Source organism: Castanea sativa, chromosome 3, assembly GCF_040712315.1.
Source record: "Castanea sativa cultivar Marrone di Chiusa Pesio chromosome 3, ASM4071231v1".
Classification (NCBI taxonomy): domain Eukaryota; kingdom Viridiplantae; phylum Streptophyta; class Magnoliopsida; order Fagales; family Fagaceae; genus Castanea; species Castanea sativa.
In genome coordinates, this window is record NC_134015.1 from 25539852 (window position 1) to 25555372 (window position 15521).

Below are 15521 nucleotides of genomic sequence, written 5' to 3' on the forward strand. Positions count from 1 at the left end.
TTTCCAGAGAAAAGCTTCCTATCCTCTTTTTTTCTTTTTTTTTTTTTTGTGACCTTTACCTTTTCCTTTGTGTTTTATTTGAATCCAATTCCAAATCCCCAAAAGACCAAATCCAAATCCGAAATTGATTCAAAACTAAAGCCAGCCATCAAACGGTGGATTAAAGCCATCTAACCCCTCTTAGTTTGCTGGATTTTACGATTTTTACATCCTATTTTTCAGCTTTAGGAAGTCTTATTAAAAAAAAAAAAAAAAAAAGTTGTGTTTAAGGAAGGCTAGCTAGCACCATTGACATATAGACATAGCACTCAACCAATATGTTATATCAATATTGACATATATGATATAACATATTCTTCTTCTGTTCAACACAACAGACCAGAGTATCAATGTTTTTGAATGTTGCATCAAACCTCAAACATAATTTATTTCCGAATGGAAGGATGTGTTCAACAAGACAAAAGTTTTTCATGGAATTAAAGCACTAAGTCAACAATAGATGGTAACATATTCACCATAATTATTCAATATAATTAATCAGATCGTGGAAGGATCACACTGAGGGTAACGCTGACTGCAAATAGGAAGATTGGAAGCCCAGTAAAGTTCCGAACAAGTGCTTCTTGGTTGCACTCTAGAGCTAAGGAAATGAATATTTCAACAAATCCTGTTTCAGGTTTCAGCAGTGCATATTGCCAAGAGGAAGATGACCATGCCGACAAATCCATGCCACGGGAGGAGCATTGCTCTTGTTAAATTTTCTGCTTTTGGGAAGCAATACGTCAAGAAAGCAAACACCCACTAACAATAAAAGAAAGAAAGAACCAGGATTAGAAAAAGAAACCTAATGAACAATATGTTTGGTTAATTTGGAACAAATATTATTTCAGTAGGAAAAGTTAGTTCAAAATTTTGAAATGTGCACAACTTTTATTATATCAAATGAAGTTGGTAAAATCATAAAATTCTAAACAATGCCTAAAACCAAACACATTGATAGGTTTGTCAAGGAAGCTTTGGTGTATAAGTAAATGAAAAGGAATATACCTGCAAACCAAATAAACAGATGGTAATGATGCCCAGCCAGGAATGTAAGGTGAGAATTTCCTCAACATTAAACTCATGGTTAAACTTGAAAGCCGCATAAACTCCCAAAATTTCAAGCAGAAGAGCTATTAGATGTAGTGTGAGGTGTACAAGTTCCCGTGACCTTCTTCTTGCCTGGACAGTCTTGTATATATGAAATAACAGCTGCTTCATATGATTTTAGATTAGTGTACATTTACTGTTTACATTTTTTCAAAATATAGATTTCCCACGGAAATGAACCGTTTTTTATTAGAGTAAAATTGCATTTGAGGCCATAAAACTATTCTCAAGAGTAAGGGTTTGTTTGCCGAGCTTAGTCACATGAGCTTATAACTGAGTTGGGGCATTAAAGTGGTTGAATGTATGTTGTGATTGGTGTTAGGGTGGATGTGGTTAGTCTTGGTTTGTCCATCATGGAGTCAGCTTTAGCGTGCCCCCCACCCACAACGGATGGGTAGCAAATTACAAACTACAAGAAAAAAAGAAAAAAAGAAAAAAAGATTAAGGGTTTGTTTGGTAGAATGGACTTTAGGGAGAATGAAAAAAACAAATAGAGAAAATGAGAAATAAAAACTTTTTTTAGAGGATGTTTGGTTAGGAGGAGAGAGGGGAAAAAGATGATGGAGCCTAAGTGTTTTCTCTCCAAGCTCACTAAAAAGTTTTTTTTTCTCCAAATTTGTGTAGGAAGAAATCTGAGGGTAAATGACGAAACTGCCCATGTGCATCGCACATGGGTTTCATCCAATTGCCCCTTCCCCTTTTTTTAAGCTTTTGCTCTAATGTTGTTTGCCTCTTCTTTTCTACTACTACTACTACTACTACTACTATATTATTATTTTACTTTCTTGGGACATTGCCTCTTCCCCCACCCCCCACCCCCCTTTTCTTTTGATTTTCTAAGGCCGTGGCATGGTGCTTTGTTTTGTTTTTCTTTTTATTTAACTAGACATGATTTTTTTTAATAATAAATTTGGGTGATTGCTTTTTTTTTTTTTTTTTTGCTTGTCACTTTTTTGTTTTAATTGAGCATCAATTTTTGACAATGATATATGAGTAAATTTATACAAACTCACTTTTTTCATCTCTCTACTTTTCCACTCTCAAATCAAACAAAAAAATGAAATTTTTTTTTATTCTCTCACTTTTTCACTCCTCTAACTATACAGACCAACTTTCCTAATGAACTAGACAAAAATTAGACCTGATGCAATACAGATAACAGTAGGAAAACACACTTCATGTGAGGATTAAGGTCCTTGTTGGCAAATTCCCATATTAAAATTTGCTTTAGCAAGGGTTATATTTGTTAATGTATATATTAGAATTATTTGATGAAGATTCATATTTAAGCTCAAAATTTTTGAAATAATAAAAACTAAATTATTGAATAAATAGTAATAATAAATTATAAAATAAGTAAATAATTTTAATAAAAAAATTACTTTAAGTTTTGATTGTTTAGAATTTAGACTTTGTCATTGTTTATCTATTTTTATATTTTAATACTTTTTGAAAAATTTCTTAATATGAGATATGGAATGAATTTTGTGAGGACAAAAGGTCCAGGGCATGTTTTTGGGCCTTGGGCCTAATCTGAGGGTATTAGCTTGTCCGAGGAGGAGTTAGTGGTAGTAATGGTACCTAACTTAAAAGCCCACAAACAAGCTATTATGAAAGAGGTTGACGAAAACAGTTCGAGGAGGGGCATCTCCTCGGCTAAATGAAGCGCAAATCATATGATACGCCATGAGGTTTAAAAGGAGGTTCTAGGAGTTTGGTGGATGAAGATGTGTTCCACAAGGGTATAAAGAGGAAGAATGAATGAGAAATATCTTTAAAAAAGCTGCTACGACCACATTAAAGATTCTGCATCTACCCCTCTAGCCGCATTAATGAGGAAATGATATCTGAACATTGGTGATCAGTCTTACAGCTATTGTTAGAAGATTTTAAGAGGGCGGTGGATGGGACAAGTATCTGGTACGGTGATATAATCTATACGTGGAAGATGGAGGGAAGAAGGAAGATGGTATAAAAGAAAAAGAAAGGCATTCAAGAGGAGGGATCGGAAAAAAGATAAAAACACTGTAGACACCACACTCAATTGTAATCTATCTTTAGAACAAGGAAAAACATAAACTATCATCGGCATGCATCCGAGGAGAATTTATGTTACATAAACAGTTTGTTGCATGTGAATTAGGGATCTAGTTTATCATTTTCGTTATCCAATATCTATAGAACCTAAGTTTCAAGCCCATTCTCTACAAATTTCATTGTATTGGGCTTTTTGGGCCTGTTCCCTTCATACGGTTGGATTCAGGTGCAAATTGTGACCTTACAAATTCAATCATTTCTATTTGGGTTATGTTTAACTTATGCCCTAGCTAGCACAAATAATAATAATAAAAATAGTTCCTCAATACTAATTTTTTCCTAGTGATAATCTAATTGAAAAAATCAACTCACTCACAAATTAAATACAATAACCAAAAACCGAAAATAAAAACATACACAAAAGATTCAAAAATTGAGAATAAAAAAAAACTTACATAAAAGAACCAAGAACTTAAATAGGTGTCCATTGTTTTGCTTTTTTAATTATAGAGTTGGGTTATTGGTTAAGATTGATTATATTGAAAAGTCATGACACACACATACACACACACACACACACACACACACACACACAAAATATATATATATATATATATATATATATATATATATATATATATATAAGTTCTAAAAATTTTGATAATAGATTTTTAGTTAGAGTAGAATTTAAATTTCTAAAACTTCGATGACAAAACTTTATCTAAATTAAATTATTGTTAAATCTTATCCCTTAATTAAGAGCTTTGTAACTTAGTATCATAATAAAATATTAATTTAATAAGATGCAACAAGAGGGAAAAAACAAAAACATAAATGTGAGTTGTGTGAGATTTAAGTTTAGAAAATTTTCATAATAGACTTTTAGTTTGAATAGAATTTAAATATGTTTTTAAATTATTGTAAAATCATGCAATTTGAGGGGGGAAAAAACAAAAACAAAAACGTGGGTTGTGTGAGATTTAAGTTTAGAAATATTTGATAATAAACTTCTACTTTGACTAGAATTTAAATTTTTTTTTAAATTATTGTTAAATCTTATCCCTTAGTCAAACTGTGAGTTTTTTTTTTATAGAAAGAAAACGTGGGTTGTTATATGTGATTTAAGTTGAGTAATTTTTTTATAATAAACTTCTAGTTTAAGTAGAATTTAAAATTGTTTTAAAATTATTGTTAAATCTTATCCCTTAGTCAAAATGTGGGGTTTTTAAAAAAAAAAAAATTATAGCAAGAAAACGTGGGTTATTATGTGGGATTTATGTTTAGTAATTTTTTATAATAAACTTTTAGTTTGAATAAAATTTAAATGATAAAGTTTTATCTAAATTAAATTGTTGTTAAATATTATCCCTTAATTGAGGAAATAAAAAAAAACCAAAAAATATGTAATTAATTTACTAATGAATGAGAGTAGCCACTTAGCGCAACCACAGTTTCTAAGTCTAACTTTTATTACATAATATATTAGTTACTAACCCGTGCGATGCATGAGATAGTTAAAAGCAAAAACCCCTGTAGATGATGATAATAAAGTTGAGAATAATAATGTGTTAAGAGAGCAATAAATTGGATCACTTGAGAAAACAAATTCCAAAATGATTTTTTTTTTTCAAAGAGAGAGGTACACATATATCAAAATTTATGCAAGGAGGACTCCCTGTTGCTTTCACGAGAAGAGACCTATATTTCCTGAAAACCAAAAAAGAAAGAAATTTCTAAAATAAAGAAAACACCGTAAACAAATTGGAAGAAAAAAGTTTTTAAAAAAATGTTGAGTTTGGTGTAGGGATGGTTCTAGGGTATTGTGTTTGGTTTTGGAGACATAAAGGACACCAAAGTGAATCTGCATATGAAATGGCACATAACTATGCTCCATAAAATCCGAAGGCAACACTCTGCAAAGCAGCATAGGCTCTAAATGGAACATTATCCCCTCTGTAATACCTCTAATATCTTGGTTTTGAAAACTGACCAAATATATAAAGCATTAACATTAAACCACAGATATGTTAATAACAGATTAGTGGTGAAGTTTGTTTGGCATTTCACAGCAAAAGTGATTATCAATAGGATTTGAAATCTTCAAATACAAATAAACTAACAAAAGAAATTCAAAAGATTTTATTTCCTTCTCTTCTCTCATTTTGTTATACACACCAAAGAGAAGGGAAAAAATCATTTTTAATCTATATATGTGTACTAGTACTACTTCTTCATTGAGGAATTTTATAAACCTACCCCCAATAAAATTCATGAACATTGCTAAAATCAATGCAATAAACTCTGTTAACGATCGACTCACTATGCTGCTGTTCTGCGCATTTTTCGTTACTTGAAGGGCACTCTCTTCCATGGCCTTTTCTACTCAGCTCAATCTCCTCTTGTACTTCGTGCATTCTCTGATGCTGATTGGGCAGGAGATCCCACTGATCGTAGGTCTACCACTGGCTATTGTTTTCTACTTGGCTCTTCCTTGATTTCTTGGCGAAGTAAGAAACAAACCTTTGTGGCCCGCTCCAGTACTGAAGCAGAATATCGTGCTCTTGCTGATACCACATCTGAGCTTCTTTGGTTACGATGGCTTCTTACAGACTTAGGTGTGTCTACATCCTCTGCTACACCTCTTTATTGTGATAATCAGAGTGCCATTCACATTGCTCATAATGATGTCTTCCATGAACGGACTAAACATATTGAGATTGATTGTCATTTTATCCGTTATCATCTTGTTCATGGTGCTCTCAAGCTCTTCTCCGTCTCCTCCAAAGATCAACTTGCAGACATCTTCACCAAGTCTCATCCTAAGGGACGCCTTCGTGATTTGGTTGACAACCTCAAGTTGGTCTCACATCCACCTTGAGTTTGAGGGGGGCTGTTAACGTACACTCATATGTGGGCTTGGCCCATTTAGATCACTTACTTGTACTGCACACTGTACTACTTGTACTGCACACTGTACTACTTGTACTGCACTCATATTTACTTGTACAGCACTCATATGCCTCCTATATAAAGGCACTCATGTATATTATTTTACTTGAGAAATACAATACTATTCAATTCAGTATTTCTAACATGGTATCAGAGCTGCCTTCCTACGGCTATGGTTTTCTGTCCTTACGGTGTATTAAGAGCAATCTTTGTCTTCCTCAGTGTTCCTTCGCTGCGTTCATCTTCTTTGGCTTTCTACTGCTGCCGTCAAATCTCTCCGGTATAGTCATGCCACCGATAGAAGTCGCATCAACACTGCAAGACCATTGTCTTCTTCAAACCACCGTCACAGAGCCAAACTTCATTCAAGGGATCTTCTCAACCTTATCAAATCTCAAGGTTTCATCAAGCTTCCACCTTGAATTTGAGAGGGGGTGTTAGAGATATATTAGTCCATTAGCATAAGCCCAAGCCTAAGTTTACTTTGTGTGCAAGCCAAGTTTCCTACTTGTACTAGAAGTCTATTAGTTTAGGGTTTAGTCTGCTATATATACACATGTTATCGTTCATTGTAACACAGGATTTGTTCTACACTCTAATATATTATTGATGTAGCCCTTTAGGGTTTCCTCCATGGATGTAAGCCGTTAGGCTGAACCACGTAATCCTTTTGTGTTATTGTGTTCTATACTTTATGCTTTCGCTTCCGCATCCATAATAGCATATTCAACATGGTGTATCAATGCTAATATTTAACAAACTCTAATATGAAAGAACTGAAAAACCCCATATTAAAAAATAAATAAAAATAAAAACTACCCACACTCCTTTCATACCCTTCAAAAGGTGGAAATTTTTTTATTATATATAAATAAACTATCAAAATTCATATTTACCACTGCAATTCAAATACAGCCTAAAAACATAAAATAAAAAGAGAAAAAAAGTTGCCCACATAGACTAACAGAAAGAGAGTGTACTTACAAATATTTTATCAAACACTCGGTGCATGTGTTTGTTGGAATCCCAAATGATAACATAATAGCAATGAAAAGAGCGTGCTTTTGAGGAGAGTCCAATCCCAATTTGCAAAAACTTTTATTTTGAAAAAAAAAAGAAAAAAAAAAAGAACAGAACTACAGAAAGATTGAAACCTAGTGAAAATCTGCAGACAAACTGAGAAGGTTGAAGAAAGAAAAAACAAAAACTTAAATTTAGAGAAAAGATAGAGGAAAAGCAAGAGTACCTCAAAAAATAGAATCAAGATCATCGATAATAAAAATGGAAGACCGAATGGTGGGAGCAATGGCTTGAGTAAGGTCCAATTCGCAAGGGCGACCAAGTATTCAATTTTTATGTCTGTGGTCATGCGGGTCTTAACTTTTCAGTTTGGGGTTTTTTAGAAATTAAGGGTCCGTTTGGATAGAACTTATTGCTGAAAACTGAAAACACTGTAGCAAAATAATTTTTAAATGTGTGAATAGTACCGTGAGACCTATTTTTAATAAAAAATAATCTATAAAGTGAAGTTTGTGAGTCCCATGAACAGTACACGGGACCCACAAATGTGCTGAAAGTCAATAAAATGCGGCTACTGTTCATGTACAGTAACATGAACAGTAGCCTTGTCCCCTGTGAAACGCGTGCAGCAGAAGGAAAAAAAAAAAAAAAAAAAACGCTGAACGCAGATGCCCCTTTTTTCATCTGTATCCAAACTCAGCCTAAGTATCAAAACATGTAGTCGGGTTTTCAAAGGTGAACTTTGCTGTTTTTATTCAACAAATTAAATAATGTTAAAAATTAAAATAGGGTGTAAATTTGTGGAGGCTGCAAAGTTAAGGCGACACATTCTCAAAAAGTCAACAAATAGTCAAAAGCCTTCGTTTATAGTATATGTATAGATGATTTACCATTCACGTACATTAGGCTCTGAGGGGCTACGCATGTACATGTATGATATATATATATATATATATATATATATATATATTAACAATATTCATTGCAAATTAGTTAAAATAGGTTATGAGATCGATAGTTGTTGTTTGAAGGCTACGGGATTGTGAAGACTTGCTTGACCCAACTTCAAGCCCTGCTCAAGCGATCATTAAAATTAGGAAAAGATTAATTCGACCATAAATCGAATGAAGTTATGAAATTTTCAGTTCTAATTCTTCTTCAATGCCTATTAAAAGTAAACCTATACCTATCTATAAATACCCTTCCATGCACAATTTTCAGGGTGAGAGGATTTTTCGATTAAGGCTCTCTCAACAGTAGTATACTATCGTTGAGAGAGCCTTAATCGAAAAACCCTCTCTTTTGTGTTTCACTTTGTGAGTTTTTACCAAGTGAGTGTTATGTTTTTCATTTTAAGTACAAAATTTCTTAACCTCTACTAATGAGTCCATTGGTGTATCAAGTTTTGGGTTGATGTATACAATTTCGTTCTTGTTCGAAATTGAGACAGCCCGAATTCAATGTTTTTGTGTGTGTGTGTGTGTGTGTGATCTGTCTAACCAGTTATGTCATTGCTGACAACTAATATGTTGTGTTGTTTATATTATTTTAATAAATTGTATGTTAAAAATAGAAGATTTGATGTAGAGTATATTGTAAAGTGAACTATTAAAATAGATAAATTAGCATTTTGAGGTGCTAAAAGTTATATATTTTAGCATATTTGATGTGAATAATGTATAAAATCTAAGCGGCTGTATCTAAATTTTATTATTTGAAAAGTAGATTCAATTGAAAATAGGTTAAGGAAGCTTGAAACTTCCCAGATAGCTCACTAAAGTCTTTGCAACAACTTTAATTTCATAGAAGGTATACAAATTATATCATACTTTCAAAACTCATAGTTTGTGCTTATTTTCACAGATTTTGAGGTTGTAGAAGAAAAATAATTTTCTAAAATATTATTCGAAAAAAGGAAAGAAAAAAAAAATTAAAAATTTTGTTGATAATTTTTTGGCTAAAATGCAAAACTTATTTTTTATATTTATATTTCACCAAAATTCATATTAGTCCTTTAACTTTGTTTTCATATATTTCAATCTTCTAACTTCTAAGTTTATTCAATTAAAACATTTCTATCAACTTTTGTTATATGTTGTGGTTAATTTTTTAATTTTTAAGTTTTTCTTTAATTTTTTTTTAAATTTTTTAAAAAAAGTCAATTAATGATTGAAAAGTATTTTTCAAAATTTTTTTTTTCAAAAAAATTTTAACAAAAGTTTATGAAAATGCCTTGATTGAATAAATCTGAAACTTAGACGACTGAAATAAATGAAAACAAAATTAAAATACTAAATGAATTTTGAAAAAATTTTGAGGGTGGGTTTTGCATTTTAGCATTTTTTTTTTTTAATTGAGATGTCAAAATCTTTTTCCTCTCATCTTTTTCTGCAAAATAATAAATAAATAATAAAAATCAAAATTGATTACCTTCTCCAGTTAAAACAGGGCCAATTATAGTTAGAAGTATATGAACCTGCAGTAAATGGAAGGAAAAGAAAAATGAAGTCTAGCAAATTTTCAGCAAGATATTAATAATTTCATCGAATATATATATGTGCATGCAAGAATTGTTTACTAACTGACATTAAGTATCATCCACTTGCTGTCGGATTTGAAATTGATGCTTTGTCGTCGAAAGTGTAGGATCCAAACAAGAGCTAGCTAGGATTGTCACTGCTATAGCTAACACATGAGCAAATATTGTGACTGGGTTTGCTGAGACTTGGTATCTACGACTTGTATAGTTACCATTGCACCTACCTGAATCTCTAAGTTTGTGTCTTGATAGAGAGAAGTGAGACACTTGTAAATTTAGTCTCAACATGAGACCTCATTGCTTTCATAAATGGGTGTAATATTGCATGATTCAATTCCACGAATAGGTGTTAGCTCCAACTGAAAATCGATCTTACACTATATAATATAATGTTGTCTTGCAGTGTTTTCGAAAGTACATTATACAAAGCAAATATGCCTTTTCGTTTTACTAGATTTTTTAAAACCAATTGTATATTTATTGATTGCACCATGTGGAATAGGTGTTCCAATGTCCAATCCAATATAAAATTTGACTATTAAAAGATATATTTCCACTGATTCGTTGTCAATACCAGTACACCACTTCCTCATCTCCAACCAAAACTAGGCACCATCTTTGCCAAATGCCACAAGTTTTAGCCATAGGGTGGCCATACTCTTGGCAAAAAAAAAATTGTTTAGCAAAAACCAAGTTTTTGTATTAGTCTAACGAAATACAACTTTTTATATTTATTTTTATGTCAAGTAAATCCCAGATGCACAAACCACCTGCTTAGACCCGTGTATTGGATGAGTTTGAATGAATTCAGAATTAGGGTTTGAATCTGGAACAATTGGATTTATTACTCTTATAATGAACCCATGACCTCTAAACCAATTTCTTTTCTTTTCTTATTTTAAGAATAAAACATTTTGGAAATTAAATTATTACATTTTTTTGAAACTCTTCAACATTTAATAATGTAGAGAAGAATGAGTAATCTATATATATATGAAGCTTTTGAAACTCTCACAATTTTTCACATCAGCACAATATTTAAATAAAATTATCATTTTATTTAAATAAAATTATTATTTTTAGTTCAAACTTAACCAAGAGTGAAACTCTATCTCTCTAATAAGTCCAACTTACTCATCATTATCATTTTTTTTTAAATAAAATTATTTTTGTTTATTAAAACTTAATAAGGAGTGAAACTTTATCTCTCTAATAAGTTCAACTTAAACTCAAACTCACACATTGATAATCTATATAAAAACAAAAATTATGATAGGACTAAAAAAAAAAAGACTAACGTTTAAAAAACAGAGACTCACGTTGGTAATCTTGGGTTTGGTTTTTGGGTTGAAATTTCTATTAATTATTTTTTTTTTATATTGTATATGGTAGATAAAACATCTCTATTTTTTTTAAGAAAAATCAAAGATGCAACCTATGTCTTCTAGCTTAAGGAATGATAAATTTTTATTTCGTACGTTATATATAAATTTGTTGAATTTGGTTTGGTTCTAAAGTAGAATTTGGGAATTCTATAAATTTTGAAGTTTTAAGTCTTGGAGTTTTTGGTATTTGTGTTTCAGTAAGTTGATCTTAATTCTTCATCTCAAATGCTTTTTATTTAAGTTCATGTGATTTTTTGTTTTCTTATTAAAAGCTATATTTTTGGTTGGTTAATTATTTGTTTGGATTAATTTCCATTAATTATTTTTTTTCATAATGTCTATTTACTCATTGTTGAATTTTCTTTTGGAATCAATAGTTTTTCCATGCATCGCATGGGTTAGCAACTAGTTAATATAATATAATTGAGCACATACACATTAGACTTAGATATTTTGGAGTTAAAGTGTGTCTCTATATGTTTTATTGATTATTTAAGGGAACTCCTCAAAGTGTTTATCTTGAGAACATATATATTATATATGCGGTTATTGTCAACAGGTATCTATATATAATGGTTTCTTGTAACTTTTAAAATTTTAGTAAGCTTTTAAAACATAAGAATCTTATAATTTTACATTTTTAAAATAGTAAGAATCTCTTATTATTATTTTTTTTTTTTGAAAATATATAAGTGAATAAACAAAATCTTCTAAAAAAATTGTTTAATCCAAATTATAAATAACAATAAGAACATGATATTAGGAATGATTTCACAAAGTTATATAATTACGTGAATGCATTGTCCTTAAATGTTGATTTATGCTACTTAGAGTAAAAAACAATGTGACCGGTTCTCAAGTCAAACAACTCCCAAGATCAAACTATGTGTTTGACTCACTTCCTCACACAAAAATTAAGAACAAACTTCTAACAAATGCCTTTCCTTTTAATTAATCAAGAAAATATTTTGAAGTAGAGAGAAATATGTGGGAGAGAGCAAGAACACTTGAGGAAGGTCATTTGATCGAGAAAGCAATAATAGAAATAATAGAAAAATTGTTATGATGGTGTGTTAAATAAATCTCTGACTTGGTCAGAAAATAATAGAATAGTATACTAGCTTAGAAGAGAACCTAAGCACCAATGAGCAAAAATAAACGATCACAAACGGATATAAAAGCCCATAAACTGGTGGATTGCACATTTGTGAGATAGATAATAACCATGTCTACATTGGGCCCCATATCATAAGATATCAAAGGGAGTCCACAATAGTTTATAAACACAAATAAGAACACACTCACAACAAGGTTCTAGTGTTTGAAACCCAACCATATCAACAATGTCCACATTTTATAAACACCAATTAGGAAAGGAAAGTAACTTAAGAAAGCATGCATCACTTGGATTCAGATCCTCTAGATTTTTTAGGGTATTCTACCAATAAATTTCCTTAAAATCCTAACCATTCTTTATGATTTAAGAGTTTAGATTCTGTCATGTCAACATTTCACTAATAATACTCTTAAAATAATATAATAATGTGACAAACAAAACAATTAAAATTATTGTTAGTGGAATGCTGATATGGCAAAATCTAGATCATTAAATCATTAAAGAATTGTTAAGATTTAAAGAAATCTATTTGATAGAATAGCCTAGGAAATCTAGACAATCTAAATCCACATCACTTTGGTGCCAAAAGTTTTAACCATACCTAGGATAAATAGGTAGATTAGGATAAACAAGTGAGTCCCCATTTATCCAATTATCGCCCATAAAAATTTTGGAAATTCAAAGGATGTTGATGGACTTCATGATCTTATAAAAGACCCAAATAGTTTGCCAAAAAGCTTGAAATTGGACATATTTTGTTTAAATACCAATTAAATAATATTTTATTTACTTGAAATATATTCTTCTTGTTTTTGTTAGATGCAAAATTACTAATTAAAAGTAATATCTATAAATTATAATAACTAGATTAAAAAAAGAACTAATGTATATAGAGCAATAGCAATTGATTTATAAAATGTACTATTATAACCTCACAAAATCATAAAAATATTTAACAGTCTCAGCTTGTATAAATAAAGATGGATTTATTAAATTGCTCAATTAGTTAGATAAAAGAACACTATATGACTAAAAGAAACTATTGGGTTAAGCAATCAAATAATAACAAATTATGCTTGAAAATTTTAATGAAATTATATACATATTTAGTAGTAATTAGTTTATATATATAAGAGGTTATTTATTGGATCTCAAAGAAAAATGGCTCTTAAGAATCAAAATTAATTTTCTCAAAAAAAAAAAAGCATCAAAATGATGTAGCTATTTTTTAGTTCATATTAAATATTATAAATGTAAAGGTGTATCTATTGAGTATTTACACATCATTTTAATTATTAAATGATGTTTCGGTCTGTATATCGTTAGATTCACGAAATACAGTCTTAACAATAAGAATGGGCCAACAAAAAATCTTAATTATGAAATAAACTTTCTGTTTTCAAGTGAAACGGAGTCGAATTATTAAGCCATGAGAATTTTTGTGAATCCAAAAATATTTATTAGGGGTGAATGGCAAGCCATTCAAACAATCAACACACACCGGTCCTCGTGGGACAACTTAATTACAAAACTTACAATAATATAGGTAGACAGCAATCAAACTTGAGATGATTGAAAGAAAGAAAACATAGAAATCACGCTAATAATTACTATACAGAGTATAATAACCAAGAGCAACCGAGAGATCAACAAAGATGCCAAAGAATAAAATGGCCAGTCCAGTAAAGTTGAGCAAACGCGATTCATGTTGATGTGGCGAGAGCTGCAGGAAAGTAGACTTCTCCAACAGCCCTGTGAGAGCTGCGCATATTGCCATGTATAAGAGTGCCCTTCCCCCACACAAATGCCATGGCTTAAATTTATTTCTTGTTGGAATTGAAGCTTTTGGAAACATGAATGTAAAGAAACCAAACACCCACTGCAAAACAAAGATCATCGACAAATGTGTGAGACTTCTTTTGTTTTTTTTTATTTTTTTTTTTATATATATATAAATGAAAGTTTGGAAAATGTACTAGTAAAGTATTAGGCCACATTTTTTTTCGGGGGGGGGGGGGGGGGGGTGGAGTCTTTTGTGTTCTTTGGATGATTTTGTCCCAAGTTTTTCGTGTTTAAACACAGTTATAGGTAAAACTTGGGTTGTTACCTGCAAACAAAACATGCAGATAGTTGTTATGCCAATCCATGAATGCAAGCTATACACATCTTCCTTGTATATCATGTCATGGTACTTGAAAGCAGCGCTTATCCCAACAATGGCAAGAACTATAGCAAGCAAGTGAAGTAGCATGTGAACTGTTTTCTTAACGTGATGTGCTGCACCTACTGTTTTGTATGCCATCATTGCTGCTCAGAACACCAAACTCAAGTTAGTGTTAACAGAATATAGTGTAAATTATATATTGATTGATCTAAAAGTTTGAACTGTTAGAAAATTATGAATTTAATCATTTATTAATAATTCTAACATGAACCAATGATAAAAATTAGCAAGTTCAATTAAATCAATGGAGTTTGTTTGGTCTCCAAAGGCTCCAAACTAAATAAAAAGAAATTCATATTTTACAAAAACTAGCAATTTCTGTTTCGGATAAAGATAGATTCTAATTAAGTTTGCAATTTTAAGCATGTTCTATGATTTTTTTTTCTCGAATAAAAAGCATTGAGAGAGCTAAAATATATACCTTCACCACCAAGAAAAATCAAACTAAAGAACATAAGAAATGGGTGAACCTGCCAAAAAAGAAAAAGATTTCAAGATTTCCCTTATAATTATACCATGAACTAGAATGAACATTGCTAGAATAAGCAAATTATAAGTAATTGTTTTACATTGAAAACTAGGTCTGGATTGTTAGATTCATAATTCAGGCCCCCCCGATAATGCAACAACCAAATAAGAATGAGAATTAAAGCCGTAATGCCAAAAAAGTGTGCCACATAAGTTAATCGAGAGGCTGCGCCATAGTATTCTGATCTGTCCATGGCAGGAAGGAGCTAGATGGGTGTCAAGCTGAAGAAGATTTTTGTTTCTTAAAAATGAAATTGTGTTTAAATTTGAATGCCTTTGGTTCTGACAGTAATTGTTGAGTGAGTTCTTATAGAAATCTCTTCCCTAAAGCTTAAAGAGTAAATGGTAAATACATTGTTCTTGGGATTACTTGTTGGGTTTGGTATCTTGAATATTGAGGAAACTTTGTGCTTTAGCAAAGCACCAACAAAATGAAGCAGCCCCAGTTGTACCAAAGGACTTATTCTCTTCTACTGGCATAACGAACATTAATTCTACAAGAAAGAATCAGAGACCTCCAATCATTAGTTCTTGATGGCCTACATGTAGTTAAAGTTATTCACCTTACATAAA

The 15521-nt window shown here is 31.1% G+C and overlaps 1 protein-coding gene across 1 annotated transcript; it reads right to left on the reverse strand.

Annotated features, from left to right (window-relative positions):
- Nucleotides 1-13592: 13592 nt before the first annotated feature.
- LOC142629397 (putative transmembrane ascorbate ferrireductase 3) lies at nucleotides 13593-15309 on the reverse strand. The gene is made up of 4 exons (XM_075803376.1): nucleotides 14990-15309; nucleotides 14842-14890; nucleotides 14304-14503; nucleotides 13593-14075 (listed from the first exon to the last, which is right to left on the reverse strand). Exons 1-4 carry the CDS (start codon nucleotides 15140-15142, stop codon nucleotides 13797-13799), a joined length of 681 nt encoding a protein of 226 aa, XP_075659491.1. The 5' UTR covers nucleotides 15143-15309; the 3' UTR covers nucleotides 13593-13796.
- Between the last annotated feature and the right edge of the window lie 212 nt (nucleotides 15310-15521).